The sequence below is a fragment of the Podarcis bocagei genome (genome assembly GCF_964188305.1).
Source record: "Podarcis bocagei genome assembly, chromosome: 7".
Lineage (NCBI taxonomy): Eukaryota > Metazoa > Chordata > Lepidosauria > Squamata > Lacertidae > Podarcis > Podarcis bocagei.
The window spans coordinates 10,407,614-10,432,234 of record NC_138132.1 but is presented as its reverse complement, the minus strand read 5'-3'; the positions used below and the strand labels follow the sequence as shown (position 1 = coordinate 10,432,234).

The following is a 24,621-nucleotide window of genomic DNA, read 5'->3' as shown; positions in this document are numbered from 1 at the left end:
TCGCAACCCGCAGCGTTCGCAACCCGCAGTGCTGCGTCTGCACACATGCGGGTTGCAGTTCAGTGCTTCTGCACATGCACAAGCGCCAAAATCCAAAAGTACCGTATTTTTCGCTCTATAAGACACACTTTTTCCCTCCTAAAAAATAAGGGGAGATGTGTGTACGTCTTATGGAGCGAATGCAGGCTTCTCGTAGCTAAGCCAGAAGCCAGAACAGCGAGAGGGATTGCTGCGCAGTGCTCCCTCTCGCTGTTCTAGCTTCTGGCTTAGCTGCGCAAAGCCTCCGCAGGGCAGCGGGGAGCCTTCATCCCGCTGCCCTGAAGAGGCTGTGCAGCTATCCCAGAAGCCAGAACAGCGAGAGGGATCACTGCGCTCCCTCTTGCTGTTCTAGCTTCTGGCTTAGCCGCGCTCTGTCCCATCCCCCACCTCCCAGAAAAGCCCGCAAGAGCCACGCAGAGCGTGAAAGGGAACGCTGAGCAGCGCCTGGGATGCATACAGGCTCTGCTCAGCACTCCCTTTAAAGAATATTTTTTTCTTGCATTCCCCCTCTAAAAACCAGGTGCGTCTTATGGTCAGGTGCGTCTTATGGAGCGAAAAATACGGTAACCTTTTCCGATACTTCCGGGTTCGGCGTGGTGCACAACCCGAAAACACACAACCCGAAGCGTCTGTACCCAAGGTATGGCTGTACTTTATACACAATAGACTGAATAGCATCATTTAAAGTTTTCTAGGGCATCTTTCTGCTGAATCTCTCAAGGCAGCAAACAGAAATTCAGGATTATGGGAGGGGAGAAGAGTTAAACCACCACTTGCCTTGCCATTCTTGGTTCCTGAACCAATCAGCCACCCCCTGCTTTTGCAATTTTGTGGAAAAGCAGAAGAAAACTCTACACTTAAAAGGCACAGCTGGGTAGCTAACAGAACATGTAGTTCAACCATTGTCACATATCCTGCAATGCTCTGTGGAGTAAGCACCATTTTGATCTGCTTCTGCCAGAAAAAGAGAGAATGCTATTAAAATAATTTTTCATGCCCTGCACCCTCCATAGAATAAAGCACATGCTGCCACCGTTATGTTAAAAAAAGATTGTGGAGTACTTTAGTCCATGTGTGGTGGTTGTGCCCAGATATTACATCATTGTGGGGGGTGGGATGTCAGTTTTTCAAGAGATTTGTAAAATCACTTCCCAGGCTTTAATCCTTACTCCACTATTCATCTTCTCACTTAATCTGTGATGAACAACCAAGAAATGTATTACACAAATAGCCTGTGGCTTTCCTTCTTGTTGTAGCATGCCTTTGCGATTGCCAAAAATTGGAAATAGTCTTCAACTTACCTTTTTCAAGAGGTCCGGAACACAACACTAAAGGAAAAGTTAATGCATAAACTTGAGAATCCTGAGGAAAGGGTCTGGATTGGACAAATTTCAAGATACACAGTGCATCTTCATTACCTTTGCCTCTTAAGAACAAAATAGCCATAGCCCACCAAGACATACTTAGGGCTAAGTAGTCTGGATTAAGACCATTTTATTGAACTTTACATGCATCGCTGAGCCTGATTATATTATAATATGATTTTATATTATAACAAGTAACAACATTTTCTCCATTTATATTATTATATACAAATGCAATAAGATTATTTTCAGAAAACATTAAGACATAAACACAGCCCTAAACCAGCATCTTTAGGGACAACTCCTTTATTACATGGTTTGGGGCAGGGAAGATATCACCAACAGCCTCTGCTCCCCACCCCAAATTGCTGAGAACACTCAATCCAGTCGCTTCCCTTTTTTTGACCCTTTCTGTTTCAAAGAGTTTGGCCAAGGTTCCACCCTCCATTGCTTATGAGAAGCTTCAGAGATCTGGGGAAAGCACTGGGGGTATGTCAGCCCCACCTCTTAAGAGTCTGCGATGCGTTTTTTGATTGCCTCCATAAGTGGGGTGACGTAGCGCTGCATGGTCTGGCTGAATGTCTCTATGCCCAGCTTGATCTTCTCCTGGGCCTGGTTGGCATAAGGCTCTAGGGACCTCTGGTATTCGTGCAACTGGCGGTGAAGCTTCCGCGCGTAAGGGATCAGCTCAGGCCCCTTTTCTTCCACTTGCTGCTTCAGCTTCTCCTCCAGCTCCTGCACCTTGGGGACGACCATATTTCTCAGGACCTGCGTGTGTGGTCTCAACTTCTCCGCGACGGGGCTGGCGTAGAAAGTCACTAGAGATTCCAGCCCCTCATAGAGCTCTTCTGTGGCAGACCGTAATACGGCTAGGTTACAGCTGGCGCCCACCAGAGCGTGCCCAGACAACTGAACTGCCGCGTGGTAGGCCTGTGTGATTTCGGGGGGCAGGTCAGCCTGCAGGTCCTGGATGTACTTGCGCAGTTTTGCAACATCATCACGAAACAAGATTCTGTGGGGGTTCAGAAGGCATAGAGCGTTGTCAGTGGGATACAGAGCCAGTGTGGTAGAGTGTTTATAACAGGGGTCAGCAAACTTACCGCGCCTTGGGCCTGTGTCTCCAGCACTGATCGCGTGGCAGGCCGGAGGAGCGCGTGCCCATACGCGTGCACACATGCTATTTCCGGCGCACTTCCGGGTCGAAGGAGCACCAGAAATAGCTTGTGCGCATGTGCACGGGCTTCCTCCAACCTGGATGTGCGTTGGAAATAATGCTTGCACATGCGCAAATAACACACATGCTCACAAGCTATTTCCGGTGCTCCTCCAACCCAGAAGTGGGCAGCCGCGCAGTGCCAGTAAGAGTGGGCGGCGGCAGCGGGGGTCGCCATGGGCCAGATAAACGAGTCCCTTGGGCCTTATCTGTCCCGCAGGCCTTAGTTTGGGGACCCCTGGTTTAGAATACTGGATTAGGATCGGGGAGGGGGGAGTGTTGGACAAATCTGTCCCAGGGACCTTTCCCAGATGGATTCAAATTTCTCTTTGAAAGAAGGAGTCTACACCACAATCAGGCATAAGCTGGTCGACACAGTACTGTGGGCAACAACCCCCCCCCCCCGCCCCCAGCTCATGCTGTAAAGAGGGGATTGCGCATTCCAGTTCTCATCACAGACAATTTATACCCTAAAACCCTTCGAATATCCGTATTGGTTAAGAAATTGTAGTTTACAGGTTTCCCTAAACACCCATTTCATGCCTACTCCCTAATATTACCCTAATATGTCCCCCCTCCTTTGCATACATCCCACGCCCATCTAAATTAGCAGTTTCGTCAACAGGGGTGTGTTTTCAAGTCATCCAGCCCTCATAAATCAGGAGGCAGGTATGTCCAAAGTCCGTTTTGGGGGCCTAATTCGGCCTGCCGGTTGGTTCAATCCGGCCCATGTGGCAGTTCATTTCCTGAGGTAAAACCCTAAAAAAAGGTCAACAACTTCTTTGGTCGGCCCTCATACATGTTCTCTTCATCAAATCTGGCCCCCTTTGAAAAATGTTTAGGCATCCCTGGCATAGGCTTGCTGCTTCTAATACATTCCTTACTTAATTGTACCTTCTAGCAGAAAGAATCCTCTTAGGATTCTAGCATGTCAAACATTTGCTTTGTCTCATTTGTAGTGTCTCCAGCAATGTAAAATGTGCAGATAAAACAGTTCTTCAAAGGGCCCTTTCCTTTGGGCTGTTTTTGAACCTCTTTGTTCACAGAATCGGACTTAAGACAGGCATGGTCATCCTCGCCATTCCTTCTCTAAGAATAAAACTCATTTTCATTCATTTATTCCACAAGGAGTCAGACCCCCAGTCAGCCATGAAGCTCACTGGGTGATCTTGGGCCAGACAAGGACCCAATCTACCTCGCAAGATTGTTGTGGGATTAAAGTTACACACATGAAGTTGCACTTCAGAGGAAAGGTGGCATAATAAACAAACAAACAAAGGAGGCAAACTTCCCTCACTGGGCGAGATATTCCAGAATTGGGGAGCCAGCCTTCATGTTACACTTTTAAGCACATTTCATAAATTCCTAGAATGAAAAAATTAACAAAGTAGAAGAGGAAGTAAGAGCGGGGGGTGGGGTGGGGGTAACCTTTTCAGCCCCAAAAGCTATATGCTTCATTCTGGGCAAATTTTCTGGGACCACCTGTCAGTGGTGGCCAGAGGCAGAGGCAAATGTTTGTGCCAACTACGAATGTAAAATTTCACTTTTGTGCAGTAGGCTACCATTTCTACACACACTCAGACTTTGCGGTCTATATCCCAGCAATGCAAGCAAGAGGCATTAGCAGAGTCAGGGAAACTTATTCCAGCCATGCAAAAGCTCTCCAACCAGGAGGAAGCAATGCAAAGTTGGTGAAGTGTATGGCCTGTGGGGAAAGGGTGTAACTGGGGCAGACACGTGACCTAGAGAGTGTGCCCCAAGGGCCAGATAGAGAGGTATGGAGGGCCACAGTTAGCCCCAGGCGTCACATCCTTGCAAAGGAAAATCTAGCAAAGAAGAAATCCTGTCAGCCTTCTCAAAGCTGCAGTCCGTGAAGTCCCTAGTTAATGTCCCCAATCCCCTAAATTGGGGGGAAGGAGGCGGATCTGCTTACCTCAGTTCTTGTCCGAGCCTCGATCTTCTGACAAAGTTCAATTTATCCCACGCTTTCTCGCTGACCTTTCCCAGGAGTTTAGTGAGGTCGTGCTTTAACTGCTCCAACTTGGAGACCCGTTTATCCGTTTGGGCAAAAGTCGGATGGCCTGGGGAAAGAAACAGAACATCTGCATCATGTCTTGTTGCGCAGGAAGTAAGGTGGGGCAGCCTTGGTTCTGGTAAACTATGGTGCGGCCTGGGCTATCCGAGAGATCGGCCGTTTGGCTGATCGCGGCCCTCGTGGGCCAAGGAGGTAGCTGCCCGGGCCCCTCTGTCCTGCCGTGGTCGCCAAAATGTGGCAAGGCAAATCTGCTGCCACAACTTGCACCATTAACTGCTAGTGAGTTGGGTTGAAGAAAGAATCCCGAAAATTTGCTTACTGCAGTAAAGAGTTCCAGCAGGATCGCTCTACAAAGGCTGAACCCCACCCAAACGCCCTGGAAGAGGGGTTCTTTATAGGTTTCTTACACAAAGCATTACAATTTCCTCCAATCATATGCCTTCTCATTGCCTGATTCAAAGAAGCATACAAGCTGTTAGCCAGAACTCATATGGTGAGATTATTTTAACACGGTACTATTTCAAATCAAATTCCTAGTCCCATTGCAGGGGGTGGGGGGTGGGAATGGCTCGGTAACTTGACTTTTGGCATAAGGTAAAGGGACCCCTGACCATTAGGTCCAGCCGTGACCAACTCTGGGGTTGCGGCGCTCATCTCGCATTACTGGCCGAGGGAGCCGGTGTACAGCTTCTGGGTCATGTGGCCAGCACGACTAAGCTGCTTCTGGAGAAACCAGAGCAGTGCACGGAAACGCCGTTTACCTTCCCGCCGGAGTGGTACCTATTTATCTACTTGCACTTTGATGTGCTTTCGAACTGCTAGGTTGGCAGGAGCTGGGACCGAACAACGGGAGCTCACCCCGTCGCGGGGATTCAAACCGCCGACCTTCTGATTGGCAAGTCCTAGGCTCTGTGGTTTAACCCACAGCGCCACCCGCATCCCTTGACTTTTGGCATAGGTCACATCAAAAAAAGGTTCCTGTGCTTTTTCTGAAGATTTTGCCTGTGGTTCCTGCTGTGTGCTGCAGAATTCATACAGGAATCCAGGCCTGTGGGGATCTGCTCCTCTTAAGAGAAATTTAAGCTGAAAGGGTACTTTAGGTTACAAAGATAACTACTACCAAAGACGTCATGATTATTTCCCCACCAGCCATTCCCACACAGTTGTGCTGCCAGTGCATCAAAGGAAGAGATTAGGCCTACACAGGCCCAGGCTATTGACCCTAAAAAAAACACAACGTGATTTGGACTCTGCTTCAGCAAACCCAACTCTAGGAATTTTCTAGCCTGGAGCAGCAAGAAGGAATTGGACAATCCTGGCTTGATCATGAGGTGAGTTGGAGACCTAGCCTCAGGTTGTGAGCTTGGGGCCCAGTTTATGCTGTGGGTTAAACCACTGTGTCGCTTAGGCTTGCCGATCGAAAGTCGGCGGTTCAAATCCCTGCGACGGGGTGAGCTCCCGTTGTTTGGTCCCAGCTGCTGCCAACGTAGCAGTTCGAAAGCACACCAGTGCAAGTAGATAAATAGGTACCGCTCTGGTGGGAAGGTAAATGGCATTTCCATGCGCTGCTCTGGTTTCGCCAGAAGCGGCTTAGTCATGCTGGCCACATGACCCGGAAGCTGTACGCCGGCTCCCTCGGCCAGTAAAGCGAGATGAGCACCACAACTCCAGAGTCGTTCGTGACTGGACTTAATTGTCCGGGGTCCCTTTACCCTTTACCTTTACCTAATTTGAGAAAACATAATTAAAATATTGTGCCTGCCTCTCCTCAGCCCCCTCCCCCCGGGCTAATATGTTGTGGGGGTTGTTGTTGTTGTTGTTAACCCCACCTTCTTTCCAGTGCCATGGCCCTGATCCAGTTCACCAAACCCCCTTCTCAGCTACTTTTTAGCCTTCTATAAAAAGTCAGGACTTATGGATCTCCTGCATTATTTGTTGCTTGATGCTGAGAAGTGGATCTTTGTATCTCTCTTGGTAATGTTTCAGATTTTGAATGCACACCACATTCCTGTGTTTTTAAACATCTATATATGCAGACTTAGACCAGCAGCTTAATGATTTGTTATGTGAGACGGCGGAAGAAGATTGGAAGAAATTTAAGAACTATCTTAAGAAACATTGTAAAATTAATGAGTGTTAAAATGATGCGGCTTTAGAAAGTAAGTGGATTACAGCTGTAAAGATTAAGTTAAAAGAAAAGAAAGGTTAATAATTAGATAAAATTAAGGGTGAGGATTTGCTGAACTAAATATTTGAAATTGGAATGCAGAAAGGGGAGGTATGAGGAGGTCGGTGAAGTAAGTTTTAAGAAAATAAGGATTTGAAATTATACTTGTTTTTTCTTGTTTGTGTTTGTTTGTATTGTTGTGTTTGTTTATATAATTTGTGAAACTTTAATAAATATCTTATTAAAAAAATAATGATTTGTTATGTGGTGCATGAGACAAAGCTGTTGACAACCGTAAATAGTATTTATTTTAATCAGCTTGTGGGTTCTGCATACAACGTTGTGGTGTTTCAAAGCTGGCATTGTTTCCTCATTTTGTTATCTTGGTGCCTCTGCCTCCCTTCCAGGAACTCTGAGTTGCTCTCAAGGCCAAACGACACATTACAAGGGATATGCTTGAAAACGCTATAACCTTATTCTGCACCTTGGTCCAGATCAGATTGGATCTGTATCTCCAGTCTTAAGGTTAAAAGAAGATTTCAGCACATTTCATATGTTCATTTGAACACAGGTACATGAGGGAGTGAGATCATAATGGCTGGCTTGCTTACGCTGTAGCTGTTTGAACCCTTTGCACGTGAAATAGATATCTAATAATGAAAAGTGGAAATAGATCACTGTGGCTTCTACTGGGTATGGTGCTGGCATGAGTGTGGAGATTATGTCTATATTTGCCCATGCTATAAAGGTAAAGGGACCCCTGACTGTAAGGTCCGGTCGCGGATGACTCTGGGGTTGCGCACTCATCTTGCTCTATAGGCCGAGGGAGCTGGTGTTTGTCCACAGACAGCTTCTGGGTCATGTGGCCAGCATGACTAAGCTGCTTCTGGCGAACCAGAGCAGCGCACGGAAATGCCGTTTACCTTCCTGCCGGAGCGGTACCTATTTATCTACTTGCACTTTGACGTGCTTTCGAACTGCTGGGCGGGCAGGAGCTGGGACCAAACAATGGGAGCTCACCCTGTCACCTTCTGATCGGCAAGCCCTAGGCTCTGTGGTTTAGACCACAGCACCACCCACCCATGCTATAGTGGGTAATATATTGGACTTCAAACCCCTCTCTCAGCTATGAAGTTCATGGAATGGTCTTAGCCACGTCACAGTTTCTCAGCCTAACCTACCTTATTGGAAAGATAAAATGGAATAATCCTATAAAGGTTTATTTGGTATTCTCCTGGTTGCCTTTGAGTAAGGGGATGCAAACTGATAACCCACTCAAGCTTTCTAAAGCTAACTCCAGAGTCCTATCTCATTGGTTTTTCAGTATATTGTTTGTTTGTGGCAGGTTTCAGAGTTGGACCATGTTCTTCAGAGAGCCTGTGCAACCCAAAAGCCTGATACTTCTGCCAATATTATTGATCCGAGAAGAGATAGGTAACCTCTGGACCAATTTGGAATGTGCCCAAAGTCTTTGAAGAACCAACCAGGCAACTTTGGGCTAAGCAAAATTGTTCCAAAACATGACACAACTCCTTTTAGCTCTTCCAAATCATAATACCTCCATGTTCCAAGTCCGTGAGAAAGCAGGGAGCTCACCCACTCAAAAAAAGAGAGACTTAAGAGTTTCCCTCTAGACTGAGGTAACCACCCACTCACCTGTGAAGAGGTACAAGACCAGTGTGATGACAATTAACTTCATAGTGGCTCGGCGGAAGGTCCTGAGTCTCCTCTTGCTAGGGTGAAGGCAAGGGCTCACTATCTGAGCAGGGGGTGCTCTGAGGGGAATAAATTATTGCTTCCATCCTCGGCTTCTGTAATTCATTAACACAGGGCGCTGGGTGAGCTTCCTGTTCCATCACCTCGAGTCATTGCCCCCACGTCCAACTGGCACGAAAAGGAAGAGGTAACATTTGAAAGAGCTTGAACTTCAGTTTGCCAAGGACAGCAGGTGGGTTGCTAAAACAAAACGAAGGAATTTAAAAACCACACGCAAACTTTGGAAGGGTTCTGTGAGATCAGACCAAAGGCCCGTCTGATCTTGTAACTCATAGGCCCAACTGATGGGAGTTGGAAAGAAGATATATTAATTATAGTTCCTCCTCTATAGGCCCATGTGTGTGGAACAATGAGCAAAGGAATATGGCTGCAAGCCTGTATTCAAAGCATGGAGCTTAGCAGACTCTCTGCGCCCCAGCAGAATTTAATTCTCATCATCAGGCAGCTTTGTGAGGCATAGGAATAGGCTAGTCAGCCTTTCTTTATCCTGTGTCAGGTTCCTTCTACCCCTTCTGCATGAATAGACCACACACTGAAGTATGTTTAAAAATGATTTACTTGCAGATTTAAGGTCTCATAGAAATTGTACAGCTGGAAGGGGGTCATCTAGTCCAACCCCCCCCCCATGCAAGATTATCAATCATGCATTGTCCTATGAGCAACACTAGAAAATGCAGTCAAAAATATTATTGGGTAGAAATACAGAAATGTAGTTTCTGACATGAGTCTGAAGTTGGGAGCTTATAGTGAGGAATGTCCTCCCTCCGTGGCTCACATTGCTTCCTCCCTACCCGGCTGAGCCTACTCCATCAATTCAAACTCTGTGGTCCTTAACCCCTTCATATACCAACTAGCAAGCATGCAGTTGTGTTTTGACTGTAAAACTTTCCACACCAGCTATTTGTTATTACATTTATATTACACCTTTCCTGCATGGAGCTCAAGGTGGCACAACTGGTTTTCCTGCTTAAACCCATTTTATTCTCACGGCAGTTCAAATCCACATGACAGGGTGAGCTTCCGTTGCTCGGTCCCTGCTCCTGCCAACATAGCAGTTAGAAAGCACGTCAAAGTGCAAGTAGATAAATAGGTACTGCTCCGGCGGGAAGGTAAATGGCATTTCCGTGCGCTGCTCTGGTTCACCAGAAGCGGCTTAGTCATGCTGGCCACATGACCCGGAAGCTGTACGCCGGCTCGCTCGGCCAATAAAGTGAGAAGAGCGCTGCAACCCCAGAGTCGTCCACGACTGGACCTAATGGTCAGGGGTCCCTTTACCTTTACCTATAGAGCTAAGAGAGAGAGACTGGGGTGACCCACTGTCTGAATGTCCAGTACTGATTTAAAAGCCATTAGTGGTACTGATCCTTTATGCCCCTGTGAGATAGGCTAGGCTAAGAGGCTGTGTCTGGTTCAAGGCCACCCAGTGAACTGCTGGAGTCTAGTCTGCCAGGTCCTAGTCCAACACACTAACCACTAGGCCACACCATCTCTCATTCAGTGTTGCATCTGGACTATCCACAGACAGCATCTCTGAACCTCCGGGCAATGTCCACAGACCCCTGCTTTATCCCTGCCTAGATATTGTTTAGAGGGTTTCTTTCTACCCTGCTTTTGGGGAAGTTTGGAGTGACTTTTATGAGTCAAGACCCTGTAATGAAGAAAGTACTGACAGTGTTGTTGCACTACTTGGCATGGGTGGATACCAAGGGGTATCTATTCACCTTTTTGCATGCCATGCACAATCGTATAAACCTCTGTCATCTCATCTCTTTCTTGCCTTTCCTCTCAACTAAGTAGTCCCAAATGGGACGCAGGTGGCGCTGTAGGTTAAACCACTGTGCCGCTTGGGCTTGCCGATCGAAAGGTCGCGGTTCGAATCCCCGTGACGGGGTAAGCTCCCGTTGCTCAGTCCCTGCTCCTGCCAACCTAGCAGTTCAAAAACACATCAAAGTGCATAAATAGGTATCACTCCGACGGGAAGGTAAACGGCGTTTCCGTGCGCTGCTCTGGTTCGCCAGAAGCGGCTTAGTTATGTTGGCCACATGACCCAGAAAGCTGTCTGCGGACAAATGCAGGCTCCTCGGCCTCTAGAGAGAGATGAGCGCCGCAACCCCAGTGTCGTCCACAACTGGACCTAACGGTCAGGGGTACCTTTACCTTTAAGCAGTCCCAAATTCTGGAAGCTTCCCCCATAGTGGAGTTGCGCCACCCCCTCAATAATTTTGGTTGCCCTTTTCAGAAACTTTGTCAATTTTTCAATACCCTTTGTGAGGTGAAGTGGCCAAAACTGTACACTGTATTCTATGGCTGCCACACCCCTGGGTCAACATATTCATCAAGATTTCCACCACAATTTCAAGGTCTTGTTCCTGGTCAGTCAGTTTAGATCATCTAATGTTAAAATACCCTCTCCATCATCCTGATATTCTTAGGTAACATCTATTCTGGTTCTATGGCCAGAGCTTACTCGGATCACTCCACATGGAGCAAACTCTCCTTCAAAAGAAAGTCATTTGTTAACATATCACACCGGCATAGGGGATCTACAGACATATAGGAATTTACTACGTATACCACCCTGAGGTCGTTGACACCGTGTCCCAAACCCCTTGGGGGTGATAGGAAGAAACCAAGCTGTTTTGCATCATCGATAGACCCTGCTTTATCTCCATAGGGAGATTGTTTTTTTGGGGGGGTGTCTCTCAGTTTCTTGATCTGTTGGAAGATTGTAGTGGCCAGGATCTTTTAGGGAAGAACAAAAAAACATATAAATGGTCTCGGCCCAGTACACCTGAAGGAGCATCGCCACCCCCATCGTTCTGCCTAGACACTGAGGTCCAGCTCTGAGCGCCTTCTGGAGATGCCCTCACTGTGAGAAGTGAGGCCACAGGGAACCAGGCAGACGGCCTTCTTGGTGGTGGCGCCTGCCCTGTGGAACACCCTCCCATCAGATGTCAAGGAAATAAACAACTACCTGACTTTTAGAAGATATCTGAAGGCAGCCCCGTTTAGGGAAGTTTTTAATGTTTGATGTTTTATTCTGTTTTTAATCTGTTGGGAGCTGCCCAGAGTGGCTGGGGAAATTCAGCCGGCTGGGCGAGGTCTAAATAATAAATCATTATTATTATTGTAATGTATCACCTGGCATTCAGCCAAAAATTGATTCCAGAGAAGGTTAAAGGTAAAGGTAAAGGGACCCTTGACCATTAGGTCCAGTCGTGGCCAACTCTGGGGTTGCAGCGCTCATCTCGCTTTATTGGCCGAGGGAGCTGGCTTCAGGTTACGTGGCCAGCATGACTAAGCTGCTTCTGTCGAACCAGAGCAGAGCACGGAAACGCCGTTACCTTCCTGCCGGAGTGGTACCTATTTATCTACTTGCACTTTGATGTGCTTTCGAACTGCTAGGTGGGCAGGAGCAGGGACCGAGCAACGGGAGCTCACCCCGTCGCGGGGATTGGAACCACCGACCTTTCGATTGGCAAGTCCTAGGCTCTGTGGTTTAACCCACAGCGCCACCCGCGTCCTACCAGAGGTTACTGATCAATAAAAACAAGACAGTCCCTGTCCTTGGACACAATTTTTTTTAAAAAATGACATAGCACAGAAATAAAATGGCTTGGGATGAAGGAGGAAATAAGCCAAAGCAGGTACTGGTTTTGGGGTGCAGGTTCTTCCAGTGACCAGCTGGACTCTCAACTGCGTACATGCATCCCTTCCTTCATCTGTTACAGCAGGATGCAATTGGTGTTGCCCATTGATAGTTGGTGTGTGTGTGTGTAAACCTGCACTGCCTCAAGAGAATGGAGGGGAAGATGAAAGGTGGGCTCTCCCCGCCTCCCTTGCCTGAGTCCTAAGGTGTCTCCAAATGTGCTGTTTCCAGGAAGCCCTCTATTCACTTGGGCCGATGAAGGCTTCCTCTGAAACTCAAGGAGCAGCTTCAAGCTAGGGAAAGTGAAAGGGACTCCTCCTCATTTCCACCCCGCGGGCCAAGGAAGTTGAGCTCCCCCTACGCAACTGTTATGCTAGAAGACATCTGAAGGCAGCCCTGTTTAGGGAAGCTTTTAATGTTTGATGCATTACTGTAGTTTAATATTTTGTTGGAAGCTGCCCAGAGTGGCTGGGGAAGACCAGCCAAATGGGCGGGGTATAAATAATAAATTGTTAATATATTATGCACACAACATATCCCACGTGTTGTGTTACAGGTGTATTGAGAGTGCTTCACTTTTGCTTGCGTGAAGAAGATATATTTTCAATGGCCAACAGAAGGAGGAGAGTTAAAGAGAAACAGGCCACGCATCGAACAGAGGTTGTTAGGAACGTCTCCTTTATTATCCCTTCTGGAGAAGACTTGCACACCTGTCCTACCTCCCAGCCAAGGTCATGAAGACACAAAAACCAATGTAAGCTTTTTCCTTCTGATCTCTCTTTAGATGCTGGGGGAGATTCCTTCCTCGTATACATGTGAGAGAAATAATCATGGATTTGGGAAAAACACTGGGGCTCTAGCCCACGCCCTAAAGTCCTTTTTGTACTTTTGGTGCAACTGCACAATGGGACCAATGTATGGCTTCAGTAAGTGCTTGTGGATCGTCTCCGCTCCTTTTCTGACCAGCTGCTGGATGTGGTCAAGATAAGGCTGAAGGGTTGCCTGCAATTCTCGCAGCTTCTTAATGTCTGGATCCAGCTGGGTTCTCAGAGCTTGCATTTGCTGCGGCAGCTTCTCATCTATCTCACGGTTGATCTCCTGAGCTCTGGCGATGATGGCACTGCGCACGGTTGCTGCGTACGGACCCACCCTCTCCAGGACGGGGTCCACGTAACCCGCCAGGGCAGATTGCAATGCTTCTAAGTTATGCCTTCTATGTCTCTGCAAGTCAAACAGGGCAGTGATAGCCTTTTCCGCAACCTGGTATGGCACCCCCAAAACCAGATCAACAGCTTTCACGACCTCATCAGGTAACTCTTTCCCCAGGCTTTCCAAGCGCCTGCTGATATTCATATAGACATACTCAAGAAATTTCCTGTAGGGGAAAAAAAGAACAGAGAATTGGAAAGCTTTAAGAAGGAAAAAGGAGGGTTTGGGATCGTCCAAACACCTGCTTGTCCCACTGCTGTTTACCCCTGAACTGGTACAGTGGTACCTCGCAAGACGAATGCCTCGCAAGACGAAAAACGCGCAAGACGAAAGAGGTTTCCGTTTTTTGAGTCGTTCCGCAAGACGAATTTCCCTATGGGCTTGCTTCGCAAGACGAAACGTCTTGCGAGTTCTTGCGAGTTTGTTTCCTTTTTCTTAAAGCCGCTAAGCCGTTAATAGCCGCTAAGCCGCTAATAGCCATTAAGCTGCTAAGCCGCTAATAGCCATGCTTCACAAGACGAAAAAACCGCAAGACGAAGAGACTCGCGGAACGGATTAATTTCGTCTTGCGAGGCACCACTGTACAAGTGTCAATAGTTTTTCTGCGGATTGATGTTTGTTCTGATTTAGTGGTAAGCAGTCGGTTTTTCTAGGGAAAGCGACAGTGCCATATCTACATATAAGCTAAACAAGCTACAGCTTAGGGCCCCGCTCTCTTGGGGGCCTCCCAAAAATTTAAAGGGAAAATAAACTGGATGTACATTTCCAAAATATAAGAGAAAAATAAAATAAAATAAAACCTACATACAGTGTTTTGTGTTCTGTACGGACCTATTAGTTCTATAAATTACAATATAGCATACAGTGGACGCTTGGGTTGCGAACGTGATCCGTGTGGGATGCACGTTCGCAACCTGCAGCGGCGCGTCTGCACACACGTGGGTTGCGATTTGACGCTTCTGCGCATGCGCGGCCACCGAAACCCGGAAGTAACCCGTTCCGGTACTTCCGGGTTTTGGCAGTCCATAACCCGAAAAAACGCAACCTGAAGCGTCTGTAACCCGAGGTATGACTGTATAGTCATGACAAAAAACTGCGAAAATGTGTTGTTGACAATTTGTTGTGGACATATAAGGGGCTCCATTGCCTTCAGTAGCTTAGGGCCTCATCGAACTTAAATCTGGCCCTGGGTGGGACAAACGAAAGCCTGCTTGGACCTGCATAGTCACAGTAGGCAGGCCTCTTTCACTGGGTGGGAAGCTCCTGGATTTAAGGGGCAGCCTTCCTTTCTTGTCAGGATGGCTTTGCCTGCACCCATTTCTCCTCGCTTTAAGTGGGGAGAGAGCCTTCCTGGGAGGCTTCACTTGATCTGCCCATCTGCCGAAGGGGAGGCACCATCCTGAGTCGAAGTGGCTTGAGCTGTCGCTATCCAAGATTTCTGTTCAAACACCCAGGATTTTAAGACTCTGTTCTGAGGAGGATTCCCTGTCTGCTGCCTGAGGGGCTTCATGTAGCAGGGTGTGTCACCTGTTATACCCTCAGCCCTGCCACACATGCTGCCCAGAGTGGGAGGGGAAGGTACAGGGACCCAGGGGCTGGCCAAGCCATGGGGTGAAGTGGTGGCAGTGGGGCTGGCACAGAATCCAGTAGTTCAGCTCCCATACCCTCCCCAACCCCAGAATATTATGCCGGCATCACTTCCATCCATCTATTCTCTAGAAATAACATCTCCTCTTTTCTACATGGGAAGAGAGCAGCGCAGAGCAGAAACGAGACTAATTTGCTTACGAAATCTCCCGGCCCTCCTCTCTTCTTTCAGCGATGGTGACTTTCCCAATCAATGTTTCGATGAATTTATTGGCATCTTCTCTTCCCTGTTGGATTAGCTTCTCCAGCTTGGAATCCGGCTCATCTGGGAGAACAGAAGCCCAAATCCCTAGAAGTCCCAAAAAATAATAATTCTGCATTGCACCGTCCACTGCAGGAAGCGCCAAGCCTGTTTGGTACACCAAGCTGCAACTCAAAGCTTCACATATAGAATCCTTTCTTTAATGTTTGAGGGTCTAAATTAGAAGGTCTTTGTTAGGGCTGGTGCCTCATTGCCCCCTCAAGAAAGGTAGAAACAAAATAGTTTATGTCAATATTTCCCAACCGTTTTCTGGCCATGGCCTTTTCCGACCTTGTTTTCTTCCTGTGGCAGCACCCCCCCCCCCATGGATGTAGCCCAGGGGGGCAGCTTCCCCCCCAATAAGTAAAAATCAATGCAAATCTGATGCTCCACCCCCCCCAAATCCTGGCTATGCCCATAGCCCCTCTTGTCTACTGGTGAAAAAGTAGCTATTTAAGTGTTTTGTTTTTCAATACAACATGTTTAATAATTTTTAGAAAATTACATAAAATGATAGGAAGATAATAAAATATTGTTGAAGCAGAAAAACATAGAATCATGGGGCTGGAAGGGACCCCAAGGGTATTCTGTAGATATTGGGCAAAAGGTGCACAGAGAGTTCTGTATACATGGGAGAATTTTAAAAAGCAATTGGTCCTCACTGACCTGCTGCAAAAAGATCTTGTTATCCGGAGTAGCCCTGGCTGCCTAGATGAAACACTATAGCCCCCCACACCTTTACCTGGGAGTACGGCCCACAGAACTCAGTGCAGCTTTCTTCCAAGTAGAGACTTCGTTATTTTCTAGATGCAAGCCAGCAGACTTAGTTATGTACTAGATGCAAGTCGGCTCCTTGCGGAGTCAGGCCCAGGCTACCACCGGGCCTAGCACTGGCAGCAGCATCCAGCGCGCCCAGCCTTACCCGTTGCCACCCCACCACCGCACTTGCCTGACCCAGGGGGTTCTGGATCCTGGGCTCTACTGGTCCCGCCTGCAGCAAACCCGGACTGCTCCAAGAAAACACACGTGGCAAAAAGGAGCGCTAGGCCCTGGTGGGTCCCCCTTACCTGCTTGTGATTGGCGAGGCAGATAGACATCCAATCAGGGATTTTTTCTAAAAAAAAATTGTTTCCCTTCACTTCTCACTTCCCTCTAGCCTTATTTACACCAATTTCACCTGTGGCCACCCCCACCCCCCGGAACATAGCTGTCAACTTTTCCCTTTTCTTACGAGGAATCCTATTTGGAATAAGGGAATTTCCTTTAAAAAAGGGAAACGTTGACAGCTATTCCTAGGAATATCCTGGGGGCCCCACGGGCCATATGGTCCCTGCTTGGGAAACACTGGTTTATGTTATTTCTCAGTCAGGTCCCTTATTTTATGTGGGAAATGGTGTAATTACAGATGCTGTCTGTGCGGGAGATGAGGCTGAAATTGTTAGGATATTTCCGTTCCACCTTAAAAGGGGGCAGGCTTTGAGAGTCACAGAGTCTGCGTATTTCCTGTTCACAGGATGTTTATGTTTTCTGTTGCTTTCGTTTTCTCTCTGTGTCGTAGACACTGAAGCAGGCAGTCATGGTTTTCTTTGTTCTGATCAACGCAGAATAAAACTTGTAAATAATGCTCTCCTGCGTGCGACTTTTGCTGTGCATTATCTGGTGATAGAGTGTGCATGAGCTCTGGAATGTGGCAAGCTATTTCAGGAAACTCATGTCGCTAATTGCTGATACTGCGTGCCTACGGGAGATCGATGGATCGTCCGGCAGACGGCTTGGGGCCATGATGGACTTTGTCTCCCTGGCAGTATCCCAACAGAAATATGGTCTAGTATTGATACCAGGGAAAGGAGCAGACACTCCAGGCACAGGTGGTTTCAGGTGTGGCACAAAACACCTGGGGCTTGTGCCTCTGGGCCACTCGCTAACAACACTCCCTGTGGAATAATCACTTTCTAGATCTATGGAGTGGCTTCCCACCCAGGGCCAGATTTAGGTTTGGTGAGGCCCTCAGCTATTGAAGGCAATGGGGCCCTTTATATCATAGAATCATAGAATCATAGAGTTGGAAGAGACCCCAAGGGCCATCGAGTCCAACCCCCTGCCAAGCAGGAAACACCATCAGAGCACTCCTGACATATGGTTGTCAAGGCTCTGCTTAAAGACCTCCAAAGTAGGAGACTCCACCACACTCCTTGGCAGCAAATTCCACTGTCGAACAGCTCTTACTGTCAGGAAGTTCTTCCTAATGTTTAGGTGGAATCTTCTTTCTTGTAGTTTGGATCCATTGCTCCGTGTCCGCTTCTCTGGAGCAGCAGAAAACAACCTTTCTCCCTCCTCTATGTGACATCCTTTTATATATTTGAAAATGGCTATCATATCGCCCCTTAACCTCCTCTTCTCCAGGCTAAACATGCCCAGCTCCCTTAGCCGTTCCTCATAAGGCATCGTTTCCAGGCCTTTGACCATTTTGGTTGTCCTCCTCTGGACACGTTCCAGTTTGTCAGTGTCCTTCTTGAATTGTGGTGCCCAGAACTGGACACAGTACTCCAGGTGAGGTCTGACCAGAGCAGAATACAGTGGCACTATTACTTCCCTTGATCTAGATGCTATACTCCTATTGATGCAGCCCAGAATTGCATTGGCTTTTTTAGCTGCCGCGTCACACTGTTGGCTCATGTCAAGTTTGTGGTCAACCAAGACTCCTAGATCCTTTTCACATGTACTGCTCTCAAGCCAGGTGTCACCCATCTTGTATTTGTGCCTCTCATTTTTTTTGCCCAAGTGCAATACTTTACATTTCTCCCTGTTAAAATTCATCTTGTTTGTTTTGGCCCAGTTCTCTAATCTGTCAAGGTCGTTTTGAAGTGTGATCCTGTCCTCTGGGGTGTTAGCCACCCCTCCCAATTTGGTGTCATATGTCCAGCTGTCCTTTGTCAACAACAAATTGTCACATTTTTTGTGTTGAATATATGCTATATGGTAATTTATGGACCTAATAGGTCCATACACAAAACAATGTTGCTGTATGTAGGTTTTATTTTATTTCTTTTTTTATCTTATATTTTGGAAATATACATCCAGTTTTTTCCCCTTTAAATTTTTTGGGGGCCCCCCAAGAGAATGGGGCCCTAAGCTATAGCTTGTTTAGCTTATACATAAATCCGGCACCGTTCCCAACACTGGATTATAACTCTCTCTCTAAAATGGGGACATGAGGTTTCTAAAACACAAGGTCTGTGGTCCCAGCCGCGTGTCAGAGAACCTAAATAGGATCCCAGCCAGTTCTTACATAGTTTTGTTCTTCTGGAAATAGTACAGACTGAAGGGGTATTTACAGTTCCTCTATAGATCACCCTCCCCAGTTTGGCCTGCTAGCACATCCTCAGGAAATACCGTCTTTTTCGCTCTATAAGACGCACCAGACCACAAGACGCACCTAGTTTTTGGAGGAGGAAAACAAGAAACAAGAAATATTCTGAATCTCAGAAGCCAGAACAGTAAGATGGGTCGCTGCGCAGTGAAAGCAGCAATCCCTCTTGCTGTTTTGGCTTCTGGGATAGCTGTGCAGCCTATATTCACTCCATAAGACGCACACACATTTCCACTAAGTTTTTAGGAGGGAAAAAGTGAGTCAAGGGGCACCCTTAGGCAGGGGCAGGTTAGCAGAGGGAAGGGAAGTCATAATAAGTGCTTTAAGCCTTGGCTGATCAGACTAAAGACCCATTTTGCCCAGTCCGTTCTTTGTCTCCCAGCCACTGAACGTGGAGCTTCAGTTTAGCTAATATTATTATTATTATTATTATTATTATTATTATTATTATTATTATACTAATACTACTAATAATATATTATTTATACCCCACCCATCTGGCTGAGTTTCCCCAGCCACTCTGGGCAGCTTCCAATCGAGTGTTAAAAACAATACAGCATTACCGTATTTTTCGCTCTATAACATGCTCCCAACCATAACACGCACATAGTTTTTAGAGGAGGAAAACAAGAAAAAAAAATCTAAATGAAACAGTGGATGTATGATTTTTGTGGTTCATGCTGTGGCCACAGACATGTGATCTGACGGTGAGTTTGGGGTAGCCCAATGCAAAAATCCTGAGGATCTATGTGGATCCGTGCTTTGTAACCACGTTTTTGCACCACTGCGGCCCCAGGCAACAGTGGGTGCGTGATTTTTTGGGTGCAAGCTGTAGCCATGGACATGCTATGTGATCTGATGGTGAATTTGGGGTGACCCAGTGCAAAAATCCTGAGGATCCATGTGGATCCATGCTTTGTAACCATGTGAATGAAGGAACTGTCAGTAATGTATGGTATCTCCAATACAGTGATGAATGAAGAGGGGGGGAGCTCACACTTGTCCTAGGCAAAGCAGCCAACTCCTATAGGCCTAGGTGCCTTCACCCCCCCATTAAATATTTGAGGGAGTCATCCCCCACCCCCCATTGTGGTATGTGAGTGGGGCTTACCTGGCTGTCCCCCCAATATTTTTTGAAGTTGGAAGAGGGAGGGAGGGAGGGAAGGAAGAGAGAGGGGGAACTCACATTTGTGCAGCTGCCTTGCCTCGAACCGGAGCAAAAAGAGGCGGAGGAGACTCAGGGACACGAGCCTTGTAAGCCGCTTTGTTTGAATTTACCGGTGAGGTGCTGGAGGAGGGACGGAAGGGGATGCCCTCTTTGTTCCTCCTTCCAGCTCATTGTAACGAAAGCAGAGTAAGGGCCGCTTACATTTGTGTAAGGGAGAGCTATAGAGCAGGCAGACACTGAGAAAGAGAGGCTGTCTCCCTTTCCCCACCTTGGCTTTCACACGCTGCGTGCAGCTCTTGCCGGCTTCCGAGCTGCCTCCCTTCTCCCACCTCGCCAAAAAGCCATAGAGCAGGCAGACAGGAGGAAGAGAGGCTGTCTCCCGACATTCAGCTACTGCTCAGCTGTTGCCGGCTTCTCAGCAAGCCAAGCGGAGGAAGAGAGGCTGCCGAACAGCCAGCAAGAGTGGCTCCTCCTGCCTGTATTCACTCCATAACGTGCAGACACATTTTCCTTTACCTTTTAGGGGGGGGAAACTGAGTGTTATGGTGCGAAAAGTACGGTAAATATTAAAAACTTCCCTAAACAGGGCTGCCTTCAGATGTCTTTTAAAGATAAGATAGTTGCTTATTTCCTTCACATCTGAAGGGAGGGCATTCCACGGGGCGGGCGCCACTACCAAGAAGGCCCTCTGCCTGGTTCCCTGTAACCTAACTTCTCGCAATGAGGGAACTGCCAGAAATCCCTCAGCGTTGGATCTCAGTGTCCAACAGATATCTATCTTGCTAAATTTACACCCCAAAAGGTGGAACGCAAGACAGCTTGCTAGCCTGATGTTGACCTTCCACTCACCCGTCAGGATGGCCAAGGCCAGTGTGAGGACGAAGAACTTCATGGTGCTTTGGCGGAGGATCCTGAGAACCTGCTGGGATGAAGGTAGGGGCTGTCTCTGAGTCCGGGGAGCCACGGGGGAGGCTACTTATTCCTCCCACCCTCCTCCTCCTCCTCCTCCCTCGCCTCCTGGGTCACTCATTAACATTGTGGGGGAACCTTCGCTTGTTATCTCCCATGGTCATTGCTACAGAGAGGACTAACCTTAAAAAAAATCTGATTTAACCAAAGAAGGCAACACAGGCTATCCAAACAGATTAACCAACCATCTCAAAACGTTTCAAATGTGTATCCAACAAAGGGGAATGCTGGACAGCTCATAGCCTGATGTTGACCTTCCATGTGCTTGTCAGGCCAGTGTGAGAAGAAGGAACCATATGGTGGTTCAGAAGGCAGGGGCTGTCTCTGAGCCAGGGAAGAATGGATCTGTTCCATCCACGTCCACCCCTTATTCCATTGTCATTTATTAACACAGAAGGGCACTGGGGATCAAATGCCTCTCAGTGTGGCACAGCTTCTCTTGGCATCTCCTTGCCCCAGTGTCTAAATCCTTTGGCACAAAGACGAGGGGGTAGCGATTGGTGGTAACTGAATTCCATCAAAGCAAGAGTGTTACAATGCACACACAAATACCCCGAGGCCTCGTGGAAGACAGTGTTCATAGATACCTGTTTGGGACAGCCTTTATCTTCCAGGTCTCTTCGGAGAAAAGAACCCCGAAGATGGAGGCTTAATGAGCACGTGGTGACGGCAGAGTTTCAGCTTCAACTCTGGTGATTATCTATGCACTTGCTTTTTAATCCTGATGTTCTGAGACTTTCTTCTCCCCGGCTGTTCTTTTAGATAGCCGAACAATCAGGGTGAGGCCAGGCTGTTTTGACCCCCTATAGAAGAAATTGATTTTTGACACTCCTTCCTGCCAAAATGCCATAGAAACTTATAAATGCCTTTCCTCCAAGGAGCTCAGGGGGGCATGACTGGACCATTTTATAGTCACAACAACCCTGTAAGGGAGGCTAAGCTAAGAGACGGTGACCATATGTTTTTTTAATGTCCTTTCCAGAACCTTTTCCAACACTTCAAAATCATTTTTAAGGTGAGGCAACCAGAACTGTACACAGTACAGTGGTACCTTGGGTTAAGTACTTAAAAAGTTCTGGAGGTCCATTCTTAACCTGAAACTGTTCTTAACCTGAAGCACCACTTCAGCTAATGGGGCCTCCTGCTGCTGCTGCGCCGCCGGAGCACGATTTCGGTTCTCATCCTGAAGCAAAGTTCTTAACCTGAGGTAATATTTCTGGGTTAGCGGAGTCTGTAACCTGAAGCGTATGTAACCCGAGGTACCACTGTGTTCCAAATATGGTCACACCATAGATTTGTATAATGTCATTATGGTATCTTAAGTTTTGAATTCCTTTCCTAATGATCCCTAGCCCTGAATTGGTCTTTTTCAAGGTTGCCACACCCTGGGTCAATATCTTCATCAAGCTTTGCACTATGACTTCAAGGTCTCGTTCCTGGTCAGTCACCGTCAGTTCAGATCATCTAATGTTAAAATACCCTCTCTATCATCCTGATATTCTTAGGTTCTATAGCCTGAGCTCATTCTGATCACTCTGATTGGAGCAAACTATCCCTGAAGAGGATGTCATTTGTTAACATAGGGCACTGGCATAGGGTGTCTATAGACTTGTTTACAAAGCTATTGCACTACCAACCTTACTGTATGCTTGTGCAACATGGACCACTTATAAAGGCCATCTCCAACTCCTTGAAAGATTCCATCAACGGTGTCTCCAAAAAATTATACGCATCACTTGGGAAGACAGGCAAACTAATTCAAGTGTACTGGGAGAAGCAAAGATCCCCAGTGATTCTTCAACATCAACTTCATAGGGCTGGTCATGTTGTGCAGATGCCTGATTATTGTCTTCCCAAACAACTACTCTATTCCGAACTTAAAAATGGAAAGCATAATGCCGGTGGTCAACAAAAGAGGTTTAAAGATTATCTCAAGGCAATTTTTTTAAAAAATGTAGTATAAACACCAGCAATTGGGAAACACTTGCCTGCGAGCGCTCCAGTTGGAGAATAGCCTTTACCTAAGGTGTCATGGGCTTTGAAGATGTTCAAACTCAGGACGAAAGGGAGAAACATGCTAGGAGGAAGGCACGTTTGGCAAACCCACACTGTGATCAACTCCCGCCCAGAAACCTATGTCCCCACTGTGGAAGGACGTGTGGATCCCGAATTGGCCTCCACAGTCACTTACAGACTCATTGTTAAAACCGTGTTTATGGAAGGCAATCTTATTCGGCTATGAGTGATCGCCAAAGAAGAAGTATCTATTGACACATGGGAATTCATAGACCCAGCTCTATCTCCATGGCAAGACTGTTTGGGGTGGGGTGGGGGAGTGTCTCAGTTCCCTGATACGTTGCTAGTTTGTCAGGATCTTTTAGGGAAGAAAGCACCAAAGAACATATAATGTATCTCCTGGTATTCCAGAGAAGGTTAGCAACCAGAAAACACGAAACAAGGTGCTGTTTCCAGGAGACCCCCGCTTCCCCGCTTCCCCCGGACGTCTTTTGCAGCAAGGGGCTGCAGGGAGATCGCTATCTCCCCCCAGCCCCTTGCTTCAAAAGAGAAGACCCGCTGTCCCCGGGGCAAGCTTCGTTTTGCGAAGCAAGCCCATAGGGAAATTCGTCTTGCGAGGCAACTCGAAAACGAAAAAACCTTTCGTTTTGCGAGTTTTTCGTCTCGCGAGGCGTTCGTCTTGCGGGGTACCACTGTATTGGATTACGGGTGTATTGGAGCCCTTCACTTTTGCTTCTGAGAAGAAGATGGGTTTGCAACAGCAACAGCAAGAAGACAGTTGAGGGGAAACAGGCACCCCATCTATCAGTCCCTGTCCTTGGACACGAATTTCTTTTTTAAAAAAGACATAGCACAGAAATAAAATGGCTTGGGATGAAGGAGGAAATAAGCCAAAGGAGGTACTGGTTTTGGGGTGCAAGTACTTCCAATGACCAGCTGGATAGAAACTGTTCTGGGAAAGGAGGAGCTGAAAGCGACTGGACTCTCAACTGGGTACATGGAGTGGCCCTGCTGCTGGAATGTAATGGCGCCTGGCACGCTTCACCCTGTGCCGATTTAAGCCTTAAGCTTTCTTCCTGGCTTTTAGCAGAGTATTGCAGCAGCAGAAAACGTGCCTTGTGTGTGGGTGATAAATTCTCCTCACACCTGCATCCCTTCCTTCATCTGCTACAGCAGGATGCAATTGGTGTTGCCCATTGATAGTTGGCAGGAGCTGGGACCGAACAACGGGAGCTCACCCCGTCGCAGGGATTTGAACCATCAACCGTCTGATCGGCAAGTCCTAGGCTCTTTGGTTTAACCCACAGCGCCACCCGCGTCTCCTGCCAACCTAGCAGTTTGAAAGCACAAAGTGCAAGTAGATAAATAGGTACCGCTCCGGCGGGAAGATAAACAGTGTTTCCATGCGCTGCTCTGGTTCACCAGAAGTGGCTTAGTCATGCTGGCCACATGACCCAGAAGCTGTCTGCGGACAAACGCCGGCTCCCTCGGCCAGTATGTGAGATGAGCGCCACAACCCCAGAGTCGGTCACGACTGGACCTAATGGTCAGGGGTCCCTTTACCTTTACCTATTGATATTTGGTGTGTGGGGTGTGTGTGTGTGTGTGTGTGTGTGTGTGTGTGTGTGTGTGTGTGTAAACCTGCACTGCCTCAAGAGAATGGAGGGGAAGAGGAAAGGTGGGCTCTCCCCGCCTCCCTTGCCTGAGTCCTAAGGTGTCTCCAAATGTGCTGTTTCCAGGAAGCCCTCTATTCACCTG

General features: G+C 47.5%; 2 protein-coding genes across 2 annotated transcripts; both read right to left on the bottom strand.

Annotated features, from left to right (window-relative positions):
* Positions 1-1,501: 1,501 nt before the first annotated feature.
* Positions 1,502-8,628, bottom strand: LOC308590538 (uncharacterized protein). Its single transcript, XM_081200675.1, has 3 exons — positions 8,475-8,628; positions 4,550-4,697; positions 1,502-2,415 (listed from the first exon to the last, which is right to left on the bottom strand). The coding sequence occupies exons 1-3, from the start codon at positions 8,515-8,517 to the stop codon at positions 1,911-1,913; spliced, it is 696 nt and encodes a 231-aa protein (XP_081056801.1). The 5' UTR covers positions 8,518-8,628; the 3' UTR covers positions 1,502-1,910.
* A 4,276-nt stretch (positions 8,629-12,904) lies between these two features.
* On the bottom strand, positions 12,905-20,841 carry LOC308590530 (uncharacterized protein). Its single transcript, XM_081200665.1, has 3 exons — positions 20,728-20,841; positions 15,241-15,388; positions 12,905-13,618 (listed from the first exon to the last, which is right to left on the bottom strand). Exons 1-3 carry the CDS (start codon positions 20,768-20,770, stop codon positions 13,072-13,074), a joined length of 738 nt encoding a protein of 245 aa, XP_081056791.1. The 5' UTR covers positions 20,771-20,841; the 3' UTR covers positions 12,905-13,071.
* Between the last annotated feature and the right edge of the window lie 3,780 nt (positions 20,842-24,621).

What these genes read in the sequence shown, in the direction of transcription:
- LOC308590538 (XM_081200675.1), bottom strand. Translation starts at nt 8,517, where the DNA reads ATGAAGTTAATTGTCATCACACTGGTCTTGTACCTCTTCACAG. An exon ending in GGTCTTGTACCTCTTCACAG is followed by an intron (nt 4,698 to 8,474) that starts GTGAGTGGGTGG and finishes TTCTTTCCCCAG; the next exon opens with GCCATCCGACTTTTGCCCAA. An exon ending in AGGCTCGGACAAGAACTGAG is followed by an intron (nt 2,416 to 4,549) that starts GTAAGCAGATCC and finishes GAACCCCCACAG; the next exon opens with AATCTTGTTTCGTGATGATG.
- LOC308590530 (XM_081200665.1), bottom strand. Translation starts at nt 20,770, where the DNA reads ATGAAGTTCTTCGTCCTCACACTGGCCTTGGCCATCCTGACGG. An exon ending in GGCCTTGGCCATCCTGACGG is followed by an intron (nt 15,389 to 20,727) that starts GTGAGTGGAAGG and finishes TGGGACTTCTAG; the next exon opens with GGATTTGGGCTTCTGTTCTC. An exon ending in GAGGAGGGCCGGGAGATTTC is followed by an intron (nt 13,619 to 15,240) that starts GTAAGCAAATTA and finishes TTTCCCCTACAG; the next exon opens with GAAATTTCTTGAGTATGTCT.